This window comes from Sminthopsis crassicaudata, chromosome 4, assembly GCF_048593235.1.
Source record: "Sminthopsis crassicaudata isolate SCR6 chromosome 4, ASM4859323v1, whole genome shotgun sequence".
Taxonomy (NCBI): Eukaryota; Metazoa; Chordata; class Mammalia; order Dasyuromorphia; family Dasyuridae; genus Sminthopsis; species Sminthopsis crassicaudata.
Genome location: NC_133620.1, coordinates 441,805,088 through 441,825,341, shown reverse-complemented (window position 1 = coordinate 441,825,341; position 20,254 = coordinate 441,805,088). Strand labels below are relative to the sequence as shown.

Sequence of the window (20,254 nt, the reverse complement as noted above, 5' to 3'; positions counted from 1 at the left end):
ATTTTTTAAAGAGTTCAGATCCTAAGTATAAAAATTTTTGCTCTAAACATTTCCTAAATCTCTTTCTAAAATTCCTTCCCATCCTCCCAATATTCTCAAATATTTGGTATACCCCAGGTTTAATAAGAGTCCTCTGTCACTTAATGGTTGCTAAAATAGAAGATGGTTTGGGGAAATAATTGATTTCCCTAATCAGATGTGTGATTCCTGTCTTTCAGTAGTCAGCAAACATTAAGCACTTATTATGAATTAGGCAGGTTTTTTTCATCTCCATTACATCCCAGTAGCCACAAAGGCAAGAATGAAGGTATCATTAAAAATGTTTTATTTCTAAAACATTCAGAATGTAAATTATCGAACTCCTTTTGCAGCAACCCTCTTTCCAAGGGACTGTCCATACTGTCTCCCTTGGAGAGGAAATTCTTGAATACGACTGATTCTCCTTCTAGGACAAAACATTGTCCTATTCACATAAACATCCTCTGATTTCCCAGCTTTCCTTTGGTGGTAAGAGCTTTCCAAGCTAATTTTCTTAGAGTCCAGTCTTGCTCCCCAAGGAGGCGTCAGGAGGAGGTAGGGACATTCCTCGGTCATTGCTACAGCTATTGTCTGCCAAGTCCCAGCACTGAATCCTCTAGGCTTGTTGGAAGGTGAGGGATTTGTGGGAAGGTTTCTACTCCTCTGAGGTAACCCGTCGGGATGAAGTGAAGACCACACTCTTCTGTTCTCCCAGCCTCTTCCTCCTTGGGAGGAAGCAGATGAATTAGAGGGTAGGGTAGAGGTGAGTCAGAGAATTTGTTCCTATTTTCAGGCAAGTTTAGAGCTGGGAGAGGAGGCCCTTCATGAAAGAAAAGGGACTGGTATGAGGGTCCACTGAGGAGGTTGGAGGGTGGTCTCACCGAATTTTCCTGGCAATGAAGTAACCAGCAAGCAAGAGGCAGAGACAGCCGAACAAGATTGCCAGGCCTAGACCCACCATTTCACCTGAGAGAGCCAAAGAACTATTAGAACATGACTGAGTCAGGCCTCTCAACCCCAACCTCTTCCCCTATCCCCCCTCATAGAAATTCTCCATGCAAAGTTGTGGAAGGATTTGCTTACCTGTGGAATAAAAGGCTCCTTCTGCAAAGGAAAAGCAGACAAATCAGGTCCTCTTTTCCTCAATCCAATTTCATTTTTCAGGATAGCAACTCAAGCACCTTGGAGTACTTGGTACTAGTGGCAGTCTTGGAGCCATTGACCTCCCCAACTGCCTCTCCAGTAGTTTCTTTGTTCCTAACCTTCAGTCCCCTTTCCTTTTTCTTACCATCTGCACCCTCACCTGGGATGAAAGAGGCAAGAACCAGTCGATGGTTGAGGGGTTGAGGGGCTCTGTAGTTCTGGACCAGTAACTTTGAGGGTTCACTCTCCTCTGTAGATAATAAAGTCTCCTGTAGCTTCTCCAACTGAGGAAAAAGGAGTAGAGCCTAAGGGTGGCAGAGTATACAAAAGGGCTAGGGAAAAGGCTGAAGGGTGACTGGTGGGAAAAGACGGGAACTGAGGGTTAGAAACAGGATCACTGCCAAATTTTCACTCCTGATCCACCTTTTCATCTCACCTGCTCCATAGAAATCTGAGCCTTTCTGTGGAAGACAGTCCAGAGGACGCTCTGGTAGCAAGGAGGAGTAGTGAGTGAGCCATTGTACCTGTAGTATTCCCCCAGCTCTGGAGGAAGCAGCCCTCCCACATCAAAGGCTGACATCAAGGTGGTCTGACCTAAGGAAGGCAGAGGGTGAAGGAGGAAGTTGTTCATCTCAATCAACTCTTTGTGACCTATTTGGGGTTTTCTTGGCAGAAATGCTGGGAGTGGCTTGCCATTTCCTTCTCCATTCAGCCCATTTAACAGATGAGGAAAGGGGCAAATAATTGAGTTACTTGTCCAGGATTCCATAGCTGATAAGTGTCTGAGGCCAGATTTGAACTTTAAGAAGATGAGTCTTCTGGACTCCAAGTCCAGTATTCTATTCCCTCTGTTAGCTAGCCAAGGGTTGGGGCATTAGCCAAATTCATCCCTCTGTAATCGGGCCTTTACCAAACATGAGTTGTCTGTGCTTTCTAAGCAGTGAGAACTCAGTCCCAAGCTATTCTTCTCATTGGGAACTAGAATCAAAGATAGAAGTTATGGGGAGGAGGAGGGATATATTTTGGCTCAACCTAGGAAATAATATAATTAAAGGTGTCTAAAGCTAGCAAGATTCGCCTCACATTGATAATGAGTTTCCTGTCTCTGGAGGTGTTTAAAGCTAGATATCTACTTGTGGAATGTTCTGTATTAGAGGTTATTTACTAATTTCTAAGATCCTTTCCAAATTGAAATTCTAAAATATCATCATCAAGAGCTCTAACCTTGTCCAATAACAATTTCTTTGGGTCTTACCTCTATACCTGATTTTTTCCAAGTGACTCAAGATGTGTTCATAAGCTGGGCTCTGGTTCTCACCTACCTAGGATAGGGAGATGATAGTTTAAGGATACGGAATTTGTGGTTAGACATTCTAGGGTAAATCTAGGTTGACAATTTTCTTTCCTCTCTCCTTTGAACTTCATGTCTGTCGCCCTCTCCTCTTCATACTATGGTAGTAAGAGAGCTGATATAGGGAATGAACTAAGTGAAAGATTAAGATGGAGGGGGGAAGAATAAGGGAAGCAGTGGAAAGAGAATTTAGGGAGCCACTGACCTCAATGAGGATGCCCAGAACAGCTAGTCCCTGAGGCTTTTGAGCAGCTTCATTCAGGTTGTTAAAAGAATCAGCATCATAGTGGACAATATGGAGCTGTGGGGAGAGAGGACTAATATTCCTCTTATCTCTAGCCCTGTGTTTCTAGGCCCCCAGCACCCCTATTCCCTGACCTTACCCCTCCAATGTCTCCCCAACCCTATTTCCCAGCATCCCCAGTCCTTTGGTTTCATTCCCTCCAGGGTTCCCCAACCCTGTCCCTTCAGCAACCCAAGTTCATGCTTCTTGCCTCTCAGTACCTCTGCAGCTGTGGCTTCACTGTTGACCTGGTGTTCTGACCCCCCTGGCTGCCCTTTTCGGCCCCAGTGCAGGTGGAGCTGGGCTGCTACGTAATTTCGGGGTAGCCCTTCCAGGTTTAGAGTGGGGGGCAGGGACAGTTGCACTGTGAGAATAAGGGGAACATCTACTGTTGGGCATATATACTTCTTATCCCTGGGTGTTCCCATAATTTCCTGGGAGTTCTGGTCAATCTGTTCTTCCCTCCCCATTACGGCACCCAGGTCTGGTTAGCTAATTCACTTTCCAGCACATTTCCCCCTTTCCCAGGTCTGGACAGAAGTTGACACTGAAAGAGATGATGAACCAATCTGTGAGGTTCGCTTGGGGACTGACTGGCCCTATCTTGATCGAAAGGCTCACCCTCCTTTTCCCAAATGTGAGGGTAAAACTTCCAGAAAACCCAGGGATATTGGACACTGGTGATTTCTTGCTTTCTATGTAACCTCTATGACTAGATCAAAAACCTGGACACCCCGTCCTCTTTTACCTGTGTGTCCATTGTTGTGCAGAGAGAGGGGCTCTGGGCCAGGCTGGTCATAACCATGGGGCTTCAGGACAGGCAGCTCTGAATCAAATGTCACTCTTTCTGTTTGTATGTCGATAGGAGACTGGGCATTGCTCCCACATTCAGGGAAAGTGGCTGGCCAATGGTCCTGACCATGTGGGCCTAATAAAGAATTTTTACCTCATTTTTCTGTGCCCACCTAATATTTCCATTTTCCAGACCCCACACCCCAACACTGGGAAACATGTAAAGGAATGTGCCTTCCTTTTAATCTTCCACCGCAATATATAATGTGTATTATCGAGAGATTGGGAAGCAAAATAACTGTCCCCTGGCCTTTGTGCCTTAGTTCTTCCCCTTCAAGTGTGTGGTGGGTCCAATTCTGTGAAATAAAAATGGTGGCTGCTCTTTTTGATTTAACAATAACCCAGGACTAATGGGGATCAGGAAGAGAAAGGAAAATAAAGCCTATGGGTACATTAGGATAGGAGTGATGGAGCAGGATGAGGAATAGATTGTAAACCCCAGAAAGTCAGAGTGAACCAAGCCTTTCTTGTCTCCCCACCAAATGGAACTGGGATTTGGGTGCCCCATTTTCCTAGCTCTGCTTCTCTTTCTGTCACCAGAGCCTTTGACATTTGCTCTGGATTTCTGTCAGCGACAAAGTCAATGACCTGAAAAGTTCAAAGAGCAGCCTGAATTAGGTTCCGCCTCCCCCAGAGTCCACTGGGTGACTGGCTCCCGAGCCTTATCACCTCTTCTCACCATTACTCTTTGTGTATTATCTTAATTCGGATTAAGAAATGGACTTGGTTTGGATAGAAGGGTTGGGGTTGAATGGGAAATTAGGAGTCAGAGTGTCTCTGCCAACTTCTCCCTGTCCCAATCTGTTGGATGCCTCAGTAGCCTCTATCTCATCCCTCTCTGAAAGATTGATTTCGGAGCCTTTTGCCTTGTCAGGAATTCAGGGATTTGATTGGTCATGCTTGAGGTTCTGTCTTTTGAGAGTTAGTTGGGGAAGAGTTGGTTGGCTTCATGGAGATATTCACTCACTAGGAGCCCCCTTTATAAATTTAGTCTCTAATGATCCCAGGACTCCTTTTGAGACAAAATGACCTTGAGACCATCAGAGAAATTAGAGGAAGAGGAAATGTGGTAGGGACAGGAGAGGGAAAAGAGCTGGTGAGTGGAGGATGGAGGCTCTCCTGAGGCTGGAGGCTCTACCCGCTCCCCATGGGAAAAGAAGTAGGGAAGTGAGAGAAAAACAGAATCTCAGTCTTACCTTCATATGTCCAGTGGGAACCTGCAAGGGGAGAAACCGGAACTGTGACCATGGCCCATCAGTGCCCCAAGCTGAGGCTTCCTCACACACCTGTCCTGTCCCTATTTCTTTCATCCCCTTCCACTGAGGCCTTTCCCGGGAAGTCTGAAACCAGAGACCTCAGCTGGAAAAGGTCGAGGTGGGGGAGAGACCTATTTAAAAACCCTACAGATTGAACATGTGGGGTGGGGTGGGAGGGTGGAAGCAGAGGGGAAAGCTGAAGGCTAAAATTAATCTGGATGCCAGTGTGCAGAGAGCTCAGCGCCTTTTCTCTCAGGCTGGAGCAAGGGACAGAGGGAGAAAGAAGCTGGTGGGGAAACAGGAAAGCACCCACAGACTGGGCAGAAAGGCCGAGGTTGAAGGGATTCTTGGGCTGTGGGATAGGATATGAATAAAATGCTAATGAGATGCAAATCAACATCTGTGAATTTCAGCTCAGCACCACTTTTGGTCCCTAGGCTGCTGCTCAGTAGGAAACTCCATAACCTCAAAGCCACAGTCCCTGTTCTCGCACTTCCCAGATCCCCGGGTGGTAAAGGGGAAGAGAGAATGGGTGCAGGGTCCAGAGTGAGGGTGGGCGGGCAGGGGGAGCCAGGGCAGGCAGGAGCAGGATGAAAGTGGCATTGTGTGCAGAGATGGGAGCTGCCAGCTGGGTCACATGAAGGATCCTACCCAGCCTGTCTTTGCATCAGGGAGACACACAGGGGGCCTTCTTGCCCAGTTTCTAGGTTTTCACCTAGGGATAGATTGTGTTGGGAGTTAAGAGGAGATTCTCTCTTCCTGCGGAATCTCCCTGATAGGAAATTCATTTTCCAGACCCACAGAAATTTTAAACAGCTCTGACTCCCATTTCTTCTCCTGTTCCCTAAGATTCCCCCAACAGCTGACAATCTTGTTCATCCTGCCTCTGTCCCCAGCCTCCACCTGAGATTTGGGGATTGCTAAAGAGCAACCAGAAAGCCCGTGGACACTGTCTTCCTGTAGCTCTGAAGGACACCGAGGACTTTGACTCTGAAAATGTTGATTAATCTGGCGTAGTTTCCTACTCCACACTCCACCCCTCTTACCTCTAGACGCCCTTCTCTCCCAAACCCCCCAAATCCCCCCAGATGATTCCTTTTTTTCCTCCTCTCGTCCCAGTTCCCTTTTCTATTTCTTGTAGGAATGAGCAGTTAGGACCCTCTATTCTTGGACACCTTTAACTAATAATTTGCTAGCTTTTTTTCCTCTCAACTCAATTTTTCCTGCCTATTCTGGAGACCTGGTCCACCTCTTCCCAAATTATTTCCCTGCACCATAGAGGGGCCCTTATCAGAGGGGATCCATCGTCATAATTTATCCTCAGTTGAATCAAGAAAGAACATTTATGTGTTTCTGGAAGTGATATGTGGAGTGAGGATTTGGGGACAGAATTGGGCAGGTGCTGTTTTTTCCTAGCAACTCAATCCCTATTGATTCATTAACACTCCCCTCCACTCTCTCCCCCCAGCAGCTGTTTCTATTAATTGAAAGGCTTCTTAAATAAGGAAAGCTTGGGAGCCTGAGACTGCAGTAGTGACAGAATCTCTTCTAACCTTTCCAGCCATCCCTGACCTTTTCTTCTCTGACACTCCAGAACCACAGGCAATAGGACTGAGAGCTATAGAAGATTAGGAAAAGGGGAAGAAAGCCTGGGTGGGATCAGGGTCTTCCATTATTCCTCTAGAATCTCAGTCTCTTCACCCCCTCCTCCTCCTCAGCATATCTAAAAACATTCGGACACAAACAAGAGCACAAATAAATACAAATGTACATACCCCCATCTGCAGCCAGAGTCCGGACCAGCTCTAACAAGAGGTTAAGAAATAGCAGCATGGTCTCCTGGAAGGGGTACAGAAGGTTAGATAGGAGCTGTGGGGGGAGGAACAGGTAGATTTTGTGTGGAGAGACAGAGAGAGAGAAAGAGAGAGAGAGAGAGAGAGAAGAGAAATTCTATTAGTGCCCTGTATAGATCTATCTTTCCACTAATTTTCCCCTTTAGTGTCACTCTGGGTGTCTCTGGGGACTCTCCAGGGGACTCTATTTCTATGTGTGTATGAGTGTGAATGAGTGTGTGTGTGTGTGTGTGTGTGTGTGTGTGTGTGTGTGTGTGTGTGTGTGTGTGTGTTTGTGTGTGTTTCTGGCTCCCCTGTACAAATCTTTCTGTCTCTCTCTGCCCTCTGTCTTTATCTCATTATCCAGTCCCAACTCTACTTACTGGCCAGATACTTCACAATTGCCTCCCGCTTTTAAGGTGGCTCTGGATGGGTGTGAGTCTGTGTGAGGAGGGGAGGAGGAGAAGGAAAAGGAGGGGGTGCCCTGGATGTCAGCAGCCAGTTCCTTAAATAGCCTATTAGGCATGCAGGATGGCCCCTGTTTGGTATAGGCAGTCAGTTTCACAGGGATCCCTGGCTCTGGCTCAGGATTCCAGCAGCTAGCGTTCTTCCTTTCCCTCTTCTGCTCACATAGCTCCCCCCTTAAAGTGGGGACACCTAAGATCCTCTTCCTCGTTCAATCTGACTAGCTCTATTCATGCATTTAGATCCTCCTGGCATTTATCTATCCGGTGTTCCTCTGGCCCAAGAAGATGAAGAGAGGAGGTATATAAAACAAAACTCTCTCTGGGGGGAGATGTGGGAAAGTTATTTGGAGTTTGGCCAGAAAACCTAAGAAGCAATAGAGATTAAGACAGAATGGAAATGTAGGATATATGCTTAGGCTCAGAACCAGAAAGTCAGCCAAAAGGGAGTGGAAGATTAAGGTGGATTGAGAGTTGCTTGGGTGGCAAAATTAAAATTGAGACCCAGAAAGGGAAACTGAGGCACATGTTTGCAGTTGGATCTGGGCCCTGTGGCTGCTGCCCTCTCCCCATTCTGGGGGCCCAGGGCCACGTGCTTGCCTAGCTGGGGGTGTGAGGGGGGGCGGGTTTGTTTGCAGGATAAAGCCCGTTTGTATGCCCAGTGGGGGAGGGACTGTAGCACCATGAAGAGACGGCGGCTCTCACTGCCAGACCCGGCCACCCCCCCTCCTCCCCAGGGAGCCCAGATCTAGGGCGGCTTTTGTCAGAGGAGAAGACACTGACTGATGGCAGGGAGGCCTGAATGGGGGGAAGACATGGAGAGAGTCGGAGAAACAGAGACAGACAAAAAACAGTCAACAATTGAGCAGATTCTCAAGAGAAATAGATGGGGAGAAAAAGAGTCAACGATAGTGACCTAAGGGGTAGGAGAGATAAAAATCACTACAAATTCACAGGAAGGAGAAAATTAAATCTGCTTAAAGGGGAAGGGCCAGCCTCCTCTAGATGCTGAAGTGGGCCCAGTTGCTGGGAGGTCAGAGAAGGGAGAGAAAAGTACTCTTATGCTAGGAATGTGGGTTGATGTCTAATCCACCACGAGACTAGAAATCCCGAGATCAGATCAAGTTCTAAATTCTTCCCATTGAAGTCTCGGGCTGGAGAAGGAAATATTAAGAAGAAAGCCTTTTAGGGCTCCCCCTCTACCCCCCACAAGTCTTAAAGAAGCAACATCCATCCATTTCAATTGAGAGTTCTTTGCTCCCACTTATCAATGCAATGACCTCCAACAATTGGAGAGGGAGGCAGACTGACCAGGATAATAGATATATTGTATCATCATTCCCTGACTAGTCAAAAGCTGGCTAAACTTACACATGACTTGTGGATCAGCTACAAAATCAAGCTACTTAGGAATTAAAAAAATTAAAACTCCTTTTCTTTGGCATGCTATTTTCCAAGAAAAGTTTCTTATTTTATCCTTGTAAGGAGAGAAAATAATCATGATGTAGCAGAAAAAAAAATCCTTGGCGCTCAAAAAAATAAGAAAGCTTTCCTCTTACCTACCTGTGTGATCTTGGGCAAATCAGACGCTCTGAATCTCAGTTTCCTACTACATAAAATGGGATGATAACGTTAGCACAAGTTTGTCTTGAGGATAAAATGAGATCACTTGAGTGAAGACACTTTTAAAAAATATTATCTTATTTTTTTTAATTAGAAAAAATATGTCTTTTCCACCACCCTTCCCCTCCTATAAAAGAAAAAGAAAACACTTATGACAAATGTATATAGCCAAACAAAACAGTTCCTGCAATGGACATATTAAAAAAAAAAAAATTTCTCACTTGCCATCTAGGGGAGGGCGTGGGGGAAGAGGGGAAAATTGGAACACAGGGTTTTGCATAGGCTAATGTTGAAGAATTGTCCATGCATATGTTTTGAAAAATAAAAAGCTTTAATAAAAATAAATTAAAAAAAAAAGTCTGATCTGTGCCCTGAGCCCATGGTCTTTGTATTAGGAGACAGGCCAAGTGCTCACGAGTGCACTTTGTAAACTGTAAAATTCTGCATTATTGTGCATGTTAAGGAAAAGCTTCCTGAGTTTCAGGATGGTTAAAACACTGCAGTTTAATGCAGAAGGACAGTAATTCTTTGCCAAGCAGAAAGGAAGACAGATGGACAAGAAGATGCCCAAGGAGTCAGAATCCCAGGGGAGAAGGTATGATTGAAACGAAACTTTTCACTGGAGTCCTCTGAGTTTCAGGAACACATAGGGTGCCATCTTCTGGCATTTCTAATAATTTCTTGAGACTTCCGAAAAGCAACATTCAGAGATTTGGGAGTTGATTTTTGCAAATTGTTATTTAAAAGATCTTTTAGGAAGGAATCATTTTTCAGGCATCAGTATCTGGTCTTCAGTGTTTCTAGAGGTTTCCTCGAAATTTTGGGCATCACAGGAATGGCACTGCTCCCAAGGAACTAATGCTGCAAAAAATGAGAAGGGAAGGACAAAATCCTTAAATTGTCATTGTGCAGTTTCCCCAGTCAGTTGCCTGTGTTTTAAAAACTGGTCTAATTTGGAAGAACAGATAAGCAGAGAAGATCTTCTTTCTTTGTGATCATAAAACAAAAGGGTCTCCTCCCCTTCTCCTCCCTTCTTCACTTTTCCATTTGAATTCCTTCTTTCTCTCTTTTGATCTCCCATTCTTCCTTACATTGTGAGAGAAGCAGAACCCTCAATTATTTGCTACCTTCTAGCGCCATCTCCTGTCAATTTAGATAAAGTGAAAAACTAGTAGTTCATTCAGGAACAGAAAGACAAGCTACAATAAGGCCAAGAATTCTCATTCAGTTGTTTTTCAGTCATATGACTCTTTGGGACCCCATTTGAGGCTTTCTTGGCAGAGATACCGGAGTGCTTTGCCATTGCCTTCTCCAGTTCATTTGACAAATGAGGAAACTGAGGCAAACAGGATTAAGCTGCTTGTCTAGAATCACACAGCTAGTAAGTGTCTGAGGCCAAATAGATAGAGCCCAGAAGGTCAGTGAGAAAAACCCTTTCAAAATACATTTAACGGGTTATTTTAACTAACCCTTCCAGACTTCTTAGACCTCATAGCACTTTTAGCAACTTCTTATTTTTTATTAACTTTTTTTATTACAGCTTTTTATTTTCAAAACATATGTGTGGATAATTTTTCAACATTGATCCTTGCAAAACCTTGTGTTCTAAATTTTTCCCTCCCTTCCCCTAGATAGCAAGTAATCCAATATATGTTAAACATGTTAAAATATAATTAAATCCAATATATGTATATATATCATATATATGATATATATACATACACACACACACATACACACACACACACACACAATTATCATGCTGCCCAGGAAAAATAAGATCAAAAAGGGAAAAAATGAGAAAGAAAACAAAATGCAAGCCAACAACAAGAAAAAGAGTGAAAATGCCAGGTTGTGGTCCACACTCAGTTCCCACAGTCCTTTCTCTCTGGTGTACATGGCTCTCTTCATCACAAGATCATTGGAATTGGCATCAATCATCCCATTGTTGGAAAGAGCCACATCCATGAGAGTTGATCATTGTATAATCTTGTTGCCATGTTACAATGATCTCCTGGTTCTGCTCACTTCACTCAGCATCAGTTCATGTAGGTCTCTCCAGGCCTCTTTGAAATCATCCTGCTGATCGTTTCTTACAGAACAATAATATTCTATAATATTCATATACCATAATTTATTCAGCCATTCTCCAATTGATGGGCATCCATTCAATTTCCAGTTTTTTGCCACTATAAAGAGAGCTGCCACAAACATTTTTGCACATGTGGGTCCCTTTCCCTTCTTTATGATCTCTTGGGCATATAAGTCCAGTAGAGACACTGCTAGATCAAAAGGTATGCACATTTTGATAGCCCTTTGGACATAGTTCTAAATTACTTCTAGCAACTTCTTGCTCTGTGCCTTCAACTTGGAGTTCACGGAGAGTCTTTACAGGGTAAATAGGAAGACAGTGGGAAGGTAGACTTAACCCTACATCCCAAACCCCTCCTTCCAAATGGGCACTTGCATTAGCAGATGGAAACTCTCAAGGGAGACTTATTCCTACTGTCTCTCAGGGTTCTAGAAGTAACTCTTTGGAGTAGAGTTCTAGTACTGTGATTCCTGATGCCCCATTCCCCCATGTGCTTTCCATCAACAATAATGAATACTAAATGGTCTTTAACAATACTAATTATTAATTAATACTAAACATTTCCCAAACCCGACATTGAACTCTCTCACAAAATGGCCATAAGGAGAATGGGCTCAAACATAAACAGCAATGAGAGACATATGTAGAAAACATGAATGACAAAAGGGGTACTTCCTGCACATGGAAGTCCTTTTCTCCCTTTGCAGAATCTTCACAAAGTTCCCTTTAAGTGTGTAACTCTCAACTGGATTTGGAGGATTCATACTTTAGAGTCTAAAGTTAATACTTTTCACACTCTCGAAAGTTTCACAATATCCTCAGGTGACTCTGCATTCACGCACAACTTCCATTGCTGTTGTCCAATGTTGCTTTGGCTACTACTGCTGCCATTCATCCCCTGCTGCCATTTATCCTTGGATGCCAAGGAACTGAGTGGTCAAGTGCTGCATCCTTCCAGTAAAACACTTCATTCTGTAAGGAGCAAGTGCAGCAGGGTTACCAGTCCAGCCTCAATGCTGCATGTGGCTAAGGCTGCATGATGGGCTAACGCTGCTTACCAATGGTGCTACTTGCCTATCACTACCTGGAGAGAGAACTCTAAGGATCTGAAATTCTGGAGTTATAAATTGCCTGAGCCACATGTGTTCCTTATTTTTTCCATTCCTAACATTGCCATTTATTTATTTTTATTTTTAAATATTTATTTTCAGTCCTGAATTTTCTCTCTCTCTCCTACCCCTTACCCATTGGAAAGCAAGAAATATATCTCACACACACACACACACACACACACACACACACACACATATGAAGTAATGTAAAGCACATTTGAACATTAGCCATATTGTGAGGAAAAATAACTTTGAAAAAAAATTTTTAAGTGAAAAAATATTCTTCAATCTGGACTCAGTGTTCTTCAGTTCCTACTCTGGAGGCAGATAGCATTTTTCATCATGATTCCTTTGGATTTATTGTGAATCATTATATTGATCAGAATGGCTAAGTTACTTGTTATTACGATGTTGCCATTACTGGGTAGAATTTTCTCCTAGTTTTGTTCACTTCATTAGTCTAAGCTCATCTAAATCTTCCCAAGTTTTTCTGAAACCATTCTCTTTGTCATTTCTTATAGCATAATAGTATACAACAACAATCATATATCATACTTGTTCAGGCATTTCTCAATTGATGGACAATCCCTCCATTTTCAATTCTTTGCCATTACAAAAAGAGCTGTTATAAATATTTTTGTAGATATAGATCCTTTCCTTTGATCTCTTCATGATTCAAACCTAATAGCAGTATTACTGAGTCAAAGAGCTTATATAGTTTATAGTCCTTTGGGTGGAATTCCAAATTATTCTTCAAAATGGTCAGACTGGTTCACAGTTCTACCAATAATGCATTAGTGTACCTGTTTTTCCACATCCTGTCCAGTATTTGTCATTTTATTTTTCTATCATCTTAGCTAATTTGATGGGGATGGGGGTGGGAAGAGTGCCTTACTAACATTGTACTTTCTGTTTATACCCTTCCCCATAAGTCTCTATTTCTGGAAGAATTCCCCTTCAGTTTTGGAAGAAGGAATAGCCTGTACCTTAGCATAGTAGGCAATTAATAAATGTTTACTGACTGACCTATTATTCTCCCACCCCCATTAGTAACTTTTTTTAAAATTAATTTTTATAATTATAACATTTTCTTTGACAGTACATATGCATAGGTAATTTTTTTTTTTAACAACATTATCCCTTGTACTCCCTTCTGTTCCGAATTTTTCCCCTCCTTCCCTCTACCCCCTCCCCTAGATGGCAGGCATTCCCATACATATTAAATATCTTATAGTATATCCTAGGTAGAATATATATGTGCAGAACCAAATTGTTGTTATTGCAAAGGAAGGATTGTATTTGGAAGGTAAAAATAATCTGGGAAGAAAAACAAAACAAAACAACAACAACAAAAAAAAAAAAACCAATGCTCACAGTTTACACTAATTTCCCAGTGTTCCTTTTCTGGATGTAGCTGATTCTGTCCATCATTGATCAATTGGAATTGGATTAGCTCTTCTCTATGTTGAAGATATCCACTTCCATCAGAATACATCCTCATACAGTATCATTGTTGAAGTGTATAATGATCTCCTGGTTCTGCTCATTTCACTAAGGATCAGTTGATGTAAGTCTCTCCAAGGCTCTCTGTATTCCTCTTGTTGGTCATTTCTTACAGAAAAATAATATTCCATAACATTCATATACAATAATTTACCCAACCATTCTCCAATTGATGGACATCCATTCATCTTCCAGTTTCTAGCCACTATGAAAAGGGCTGCCACAAACATTTTGGCACATACAGGTCCCTTTCCGATCTTTAGTATTTCTTTGGGATATAAGCCCAGTAGTAGTACTGCTGGGTCAAAAGGTATGCACATTTTGATAACTTTTTGGGCATAATTCCAGATTGCTCTCTAGAATGGTTGGATTCTTTCACAACTCCACCAACAATGCATCAGTGTCCCAGTTTTCTCACAGCCCCTCCAACATTCATCATTATTTGTTCCTGTCATCTTAGCCAATCTGACAGTTGTGTAATGATATCTCAGAGTTGTCTTAATTTGCATTTCTCTGATCAATAGTGATTTGGAACACTCTTTCGTATGAGTGGAAATAGTTTTAATTTCATCATCTGAAAATTGTCTGTTCATATCCTTTGACCATTTATCAATTGGAGAATGGCTTGATTTCTTATAAATTAAAGTCAATTCTCTGTATATTTTGGAGATGAGGCCTTTATCAGAACCTTTAACTGTAAAAATGTTTTCCCAATTTGTTACTTCCATTCTAATCTTGTTTGCATTAATTTTGTTTGTGCAGAAACTTTTTAATTTGGTGTAATCAAAATTTTCTATTTTGTGATCAATAATGGTCTCTAGTTCTTCCTTGGACACAAACTCCTTCCTCCTCCACAAGTCTAAGAGGTAAACCATCCCATGTTCCTCCAATTTATTTATGATTTCATTCTTTATGACTAAATCTTGGACCCATTTTGATTTTATCTTAGTGTGTGGTGTTAAATTTGAATCCATGCCTAGTTTCTGCCATACTAATTTCCAGTTTTCCTAGCAGTTTTTGTCAAATAATGAATTCTTATCCCAAAAGTTGGGATCTTTGGGTTTGCCAAACACTAGGTTGCTGTTTTTATTCACTATCTTGCCCTGTGAATCTAACCTATTCCACTGATCAACTAGTCTATTTCTTAGCCAATACCAAATGGTTTTGGTGACTGTTGCTTTATAATATAATTCTAGATCAGGTTCAGCTAGACCACCTTCATTTAATTTTTTTTCATTACTTCCCTTGAAATTCTCGACCTTTTGTTGTCCATATGAATTCTGTTGTTATTTTTTCTAGGTCATTAAAATAGTTTCTTGGGAGTCTGATTGGTATAGCACTAAATAAATAGATTAGTTTAGGGAGTATTGTCATCTTAATTATATTCACTTGGCCTATCCAAGAGCACTGAATGTCTTGGCTGGAAGTCCCCCCCCCCATTAGTAACTTAAGAAATATTAGAATAATTTCTTTTCACAATCCCTTTCTCCTGCTCTCCCCACTGGATCTTCCAATGTACAAAGGAAAGACTTAAACAACCAACAGTCAATCAAGAAGCATTTTATAAGGACTTGCAATATGCTAGGCTGAAAAAAGGTGAAAACAAGCTCATTTTGAATCAGCAATATAGTGTGACAATCAAAAAAGATAATGTGATCTTGGGCTGCATTCAGAGTTTTTTAAGAATAGGGAGGCGATACTTCCACTGATAATTCCTTATCAGAATTTGTAAAGTTCAGTTCAAGGAACTGTGACTTAAGAAGTACAGACAACTGGAGAGGGTCCAGAGGAGAGCATCTTAAATAGTGAAGGGCACTGAGTGCATGTGATATGATGATCCATTGGAAGTAGTAGAAGTATGAGAACTGTCTTCAAGTATTTGAAAATCTGTTATAAGGAGAAGGGGAAGGAATTATTCTATCTGCACTCAGATGACAGAACCAGTAGCAATATGGAGTTGCTAAAAGACCAAATTATTCTTTATGACAAGAAAAACTTCTCAGAGTGTTCCAAAAGTGGAATTGACTACCTTAAAAAGTTGGTGGGTTCTTACTTTTTGGAGCTCTTTACGCAGAGACTGGAAGATCACTTGTTAGATATATTATAGTGAAGATTCCTTTCCTCTGTATGATGGCTACCGAGATCTATTATAGCTTTTTGGTGATTATATGAATATGTCCTGTTCTATAGTTGACATTCTCTGTAGTCATGGTTATGCGTATGGTGTAGCTATCTCCCTCTGATATACCAACTTTACCAGTAATTACTTTCTTCCAATAATCATAAATTTTAATTCTAAAAAAAAGATTTTCTTATTTTGTTTTAGAAGAAAGTTGATGTGTCTATTTCCCTAAAGCAGGGGTGAGGAATTTGTCATTTTCTTTTGAAATCATTTGTATGATCAATCACTGGAGATGATGAACTGAAAGTTAAGTAGAATAACCTCCTAGTGCTCGAATTCTATAAGTTAATAATTTTGTATGGTCCAACAAAGATGTTATAAATATCCAAATGGCCATTGGCTGAAAAAAAAAAAAAAGGTTCCCCATTCTTGCCCTAAAGGAAGTGGAGTGCAGTGAGCTTTGCAACAGACCCATTTCCAAAATGAGCTTATTTTCAAGAAATCTAATATTATTCCAGATAATAACAAATGGCAACACAGAGAAAAATGACAATTATCTCAATATCTCTGGCATCTTTCTTTCTTCTAAAGAACTTGCATTCTCAAGTTAGCTTAAGATAATGTATGTAAGGTGCTTTTCAAATCTTAAAGTCCTATAGGAATTTTCTCTATCTTTGGTCCCAAAAGATTCTGTATTTACAGAAGAAGAAACTGAGGCCCAGTTAGGTTAAGTTTAGTGATTTTGCCCATGATCACAGACTTTCCTTTCCTTTATTCTACATTGCTTCTTGCTGGGAGAATATTGATATTCCAATGTATTTTTCCATTTCTCTTCTAGTTTGGAGATTATAAATACTAGGGATGTTTTAACCATTGCTAATTTATGGTCCATAGATTCAGCTAAACCCTTGTGTAGATCTCTTCATGACCCTCTGAAAGGTAAGTTCTCACCCCACTGGGCACAAATTATAGTACATTCTTTACACTTTAGTACGGTATAACTCGTTTTCTTGGGGTAGAGATAGTACTCTGCCCTTAAGCATTATTGGGTTTTTGTTTGTTTGTTTGTTTGTTTGTTTTTTCAGTCTGTATTCCTAGGAGTTTTGTTTTGTTTTATTAGGGGAAAAGAGCTATTTCTACAAGGGCATTTATAGCAGCTCTTTTTGTGGTGGTTAAGAATTGGAAGTCAAAATTCTCAGATGATGAAATTGAAACTATATCCACTCATATGAAAGAGTGTTCCAAATCACTACTGATCAGAGAAATGCAAATTAAGACAACTCTGAGATACCACTACACACCTGTCAGATTGGCTAAGGTGACAGGAACAAATAATGATGAATGTTGGAGGGGATGTGGGAAAACTGGGACACTGATACATTGTTGGTGGAGCTGTGAAGGAATCCAGCCATTCTGGAGAGCAATTTGGAACTATGCCCAAAAAGTTATCAAACTGTGCATACCCTTTGACCCAGCATTGCTGCTTTGGGCTTATATCCCAAAGAAATACTAAGGAGCGGAAAGGGACCTGTATGTGCCAAAATGTTTGTGGCAGCTCTTTTTGTTGTAGCTAGAAACTGGAAGTTGAATGGATGCCCATCAATTGGAGAATGGTTGGGTAAATTATGGTATATGAAGGTTATGGAATATTATTGCTCTGTAAGAAATGACCAGCAGGAGGAATACAGAGAGGCTTGGAGAGACTTACATCAACTGATGCTGAGTGAAATGACTAGAACCAGAAGATCACTGTACACTTCAATGCTGTATAAAGAGGTATTCTGATGGAAGTGGATATCTTCAACATAAAGAAGATCCAACTCACTTCCAGTTGATCAATGATGGACAGAAATAACTATACCCAGAGAAGGAACACTGGGAAGTGAATGTAAATTGTTAGCACTACTGTCTATGTACCCAGGTTACTTACACCTTCGGAAGCTAATAATTAATGTGCAACAAGAAAATGGTATTTACACACATATATTGTATCTAGGTTATATTGTAACGCATGTAAAATGTATGGGATTGCCTGTCATTGGGGAGAGGGAGTGGAGGGAGGGGGGGATAATTTGGAAAAATGAATACAAGGGATAATATTATAAAAAAATTACTCATGCATATATACTGTGGGAAAAAATTCTAAATAAAAAAAAAGAAGAATTGGAAGTCAAAGAAATACTTATCAATTTGTGGAAATAATTGTAATGGAATATTAAGATGCTATAGGAAATGACCAGAAGGATAATTTCAGGAAAATCTGGACAAATTTATATGAACTGATGTAGAATGAAGTGAACAGAACCAGGAGATCATTGTACACAGTAATAGCAGTAAAGCTGATGAACAACTGTGAATAACTTCGTTATTCTCAGCAATACAATAATCCAAAACAATTCCAATTTATGATGAAAACTGCAATCTGCCTCCAAAAAAAGGATCTAATGGAGTGTGAAAACAGACAAAAGCATGCTATTTTTCTTTTTTCTTCCTTCCTTCCTTCCTTCCTTCCTTCCTTCCTTCCTTCCTTCCTTCCTTCCTTCCTTCCTTCCTTCCTTCCTTCCTTCCTTCCTTCTTTCCTTCCTTCCTTCCTTCCTTCCTTCCTTCCTTCCTTCCTTCCTTCTTTCCTTCTGAAACCAGGATGGTTTCAGAAAACCTGGGGAAACTTACATGAACCAAACAATCCACTTAGTAGACCCTTAAAAAAAAGTTGAGTCTTCCTTATTTTCTCTCTCTCCAGAATGTGTTGCATAAATTCTGTCTCTTCCTGGATCTTCCTGTGAGAGGAAATGATGATGATGCTCACATGTGACAACTAGAGCAGACTTAGTAGAAATTGAGCCTGGGTTCCAGCTGCATCTTTATTTTATGTTTCTTTTTCATAGCAAAAGTTACTGAATAATAGTCCTAAACTAGATTCTTCTAGCCCTGGAGGCAAACTTGTGAATTCCAGAATTCCTGGTTCCCTTTACTGGTGTTGGCTGCAGCATAGGAAGATAAACCCCTATAATTACTATAGTACTTGGTGGAAGAAAAAAATTGACTGGACAGAAGAAGAACTTCTATATTCCTTTAATAGAAGCTGTGGACCTTGAGGGACACAGTGCAGAGCCAAGGTTAATGTGAAATGCTTATTCAGCAGTCTTATACAATGCTTCATATTTTAATGTTTTATGTATCAACTATTCAGGAGAATATAACAGTATTTATAAGTTACTGTTGCTTGTTTAAGTCTTTGTCAATGCATGCTTGGAAGTCTTTAGTAATAAGCATTTCTTTTGTGTGGAAGAAATAAATAGCTGTTCTATGCTTGGTTTACATTTTTTCATTATGTTGCTTTTCTACTTTCTTTTTGGGGATTTTCTAGACTTGAGCCAAATACAACCTTTAAATGGTTTTCCCCAGAGCATAAAGACCTAGAAAGCTTTAGAACAAAAGGAAATCCCTCTCTTTGGGGGCCAGTTTCCATCAAGATTGAATTAAATATAAATGATGAGAACAAAGAAAAGGGGCCTTAGGCCCTTACCTTATCTTTACCTTGGGGTAAAAGAGTGAGTACCCTAACCCCCCAGGCTGAGCAGTACTTTTGTGTGGTGGTAGATTGCTTAATATATATTTGTTTTTGTAGCAGAGTGACTTAACTAGTAGGATTTGAATATGTTTTTCTTTAAGCAAGGACTACAAACGAATATTTAATTGTCACACCCTGGATCTCACTATTACCCTATATTCTACTTCATTAATCACAAACTTTAGGATCCCTATGTGTTCTTTTGACTTAGAAAATCACAAATTAACATTATCTGTGTCATACTGTATTTTTATTTATTTTTTAAAACATTTCCTAATTACAATTAGGAGTTTTGCTACCATGAGTTTGATACCTCTGCCCTATATGACCACAATCTTTTATTACATTTCTTTTCTATGTTTCTTAAATATATTATTCACCCACATAGACCCTCTAGTCTCTACCCCTCTGTCCTTCCTCAGGTCATTACCCTTTCTCTGACTTTGATTTTCCCTTTCCCGAAAATTTCTACACTTAATCAGCTCAATTAACCCAAATCCCTTACCTCCTTTTACATATTGTTACTCATTCCTTGCCAAATCCCTACTTCTACCATGTGCCTCCTTCCCAGCATGATGAACAGTCAGAGGAATTCACACAACTGTACTGAGTAGCTTAGAGAAATGAGAACCAGTAGGAATTCCTTAACCCTAGCTTTCTGAAGGAACTTTGATTTTCCTCCTGAACCCTGACTTCAGGAATATAGGAGGGAGGACTTCTTGTACAATATTTGTTTCTGAACCTCAGCCACTTAATTAGAAGGGAAGATTTCCTAGGCATTATAATCTTGGAATTTAGCCTGCTATCCTGAGTTTGTGGGTGGAAATTTTCAGAGGCTAAAGAGGTGACCAGACTCTCTTCCTCACTCTCCAACATTTATCAGTAAATGTTCTCTAAACAGATGGATATATAGTAAATATGACTACTATGCTACTAACAAATCAAAGAAGAATCCAACACATAAATTATGTATTCAAGTAGAGTGTATTAAAGAATATAGTACAGCTGACTGGGTCCCAATTTGATGAATCA

At 40.8% G+C, this 20,254-nt stretch overlaps 1 protein-coding gene across 6 annotated transcripts; it reads right to left on the bottom strand.

Annotated features, from left to right (window-relative positions):
• Window positions 1-302: 302 nt before the first annotated feature.
• CA14 (carbonic anhydrase 14) lies at window positions 303-7,258 on the bottom strand. Of its 6 annotated transcripts, none has more exons than XM_074263367.1 (12): window positions 7,119-7,258; window positions 6,679-6,742; window positions 4,844-4,864; window positions 3,544-3,723; window positions 3,017-3,159; window positions 2,718-2,813; window positions 2,417-2,483; window positions 1,598-1,755; window positions 1,322-1,445; window positions 1,102-1,122; window positions 900-984; window positions 303-743 (listed from the first exon to the last, which is right to left on the bottom strand). In XM_074263367.1, the coding sequence occupies exons 2-12, from the start codon at window positions 6,734-6,736 to the stop codon at window positions 674-676; spliced, it is 1,023 nt and encodes a 340-aa protein (XP_074119468.1). In that variant the 5' UTR covers window positions 6,737-6,742; window positions 7,119-7,258; the 3' UTR covers window positions 303-673. The 6 variants fall into 6 exon arrangements, 4 of the variants coding, with proteins under 4 accessions (XP_074119468.1, XP_074119467.1, XP_074119466.1 ...); XM_074263366.1 differs by having other exon boundaries at window positions 6,679-6,772; window positions 7,119-7,257; XM_074263365.1 differs by having other exon boundaries at window positions 6,679-7,124.
• Between the last annotated feature and the right edge of the window lie 12,996 nt (window positions 7,259-20,254).

Coding starts and splice junctions, on each gene's coding strand:
- CA14 (XM_074263367.1), bottom strand. CDS start 6,736: ATGCTGCTATTTCTTAACCTCTTGTTAGAGCTGGTCCGGACTCTGGCT. Junction 1,446..1,597: donor CTCAGATTTCTATGGAGCAG/GTGAGATGAAAA, acceptor CTTTTTCCTCAG/TTGGAGAAGCTACAGGAGAC. Junction 1,123..1,321: donor TCTTGCCTCTTTCATCCCAG/GTGAGGGTGCAG, acceptor TTTCCTTTGCAG/AAGGAGCCTTTTATTCCACA.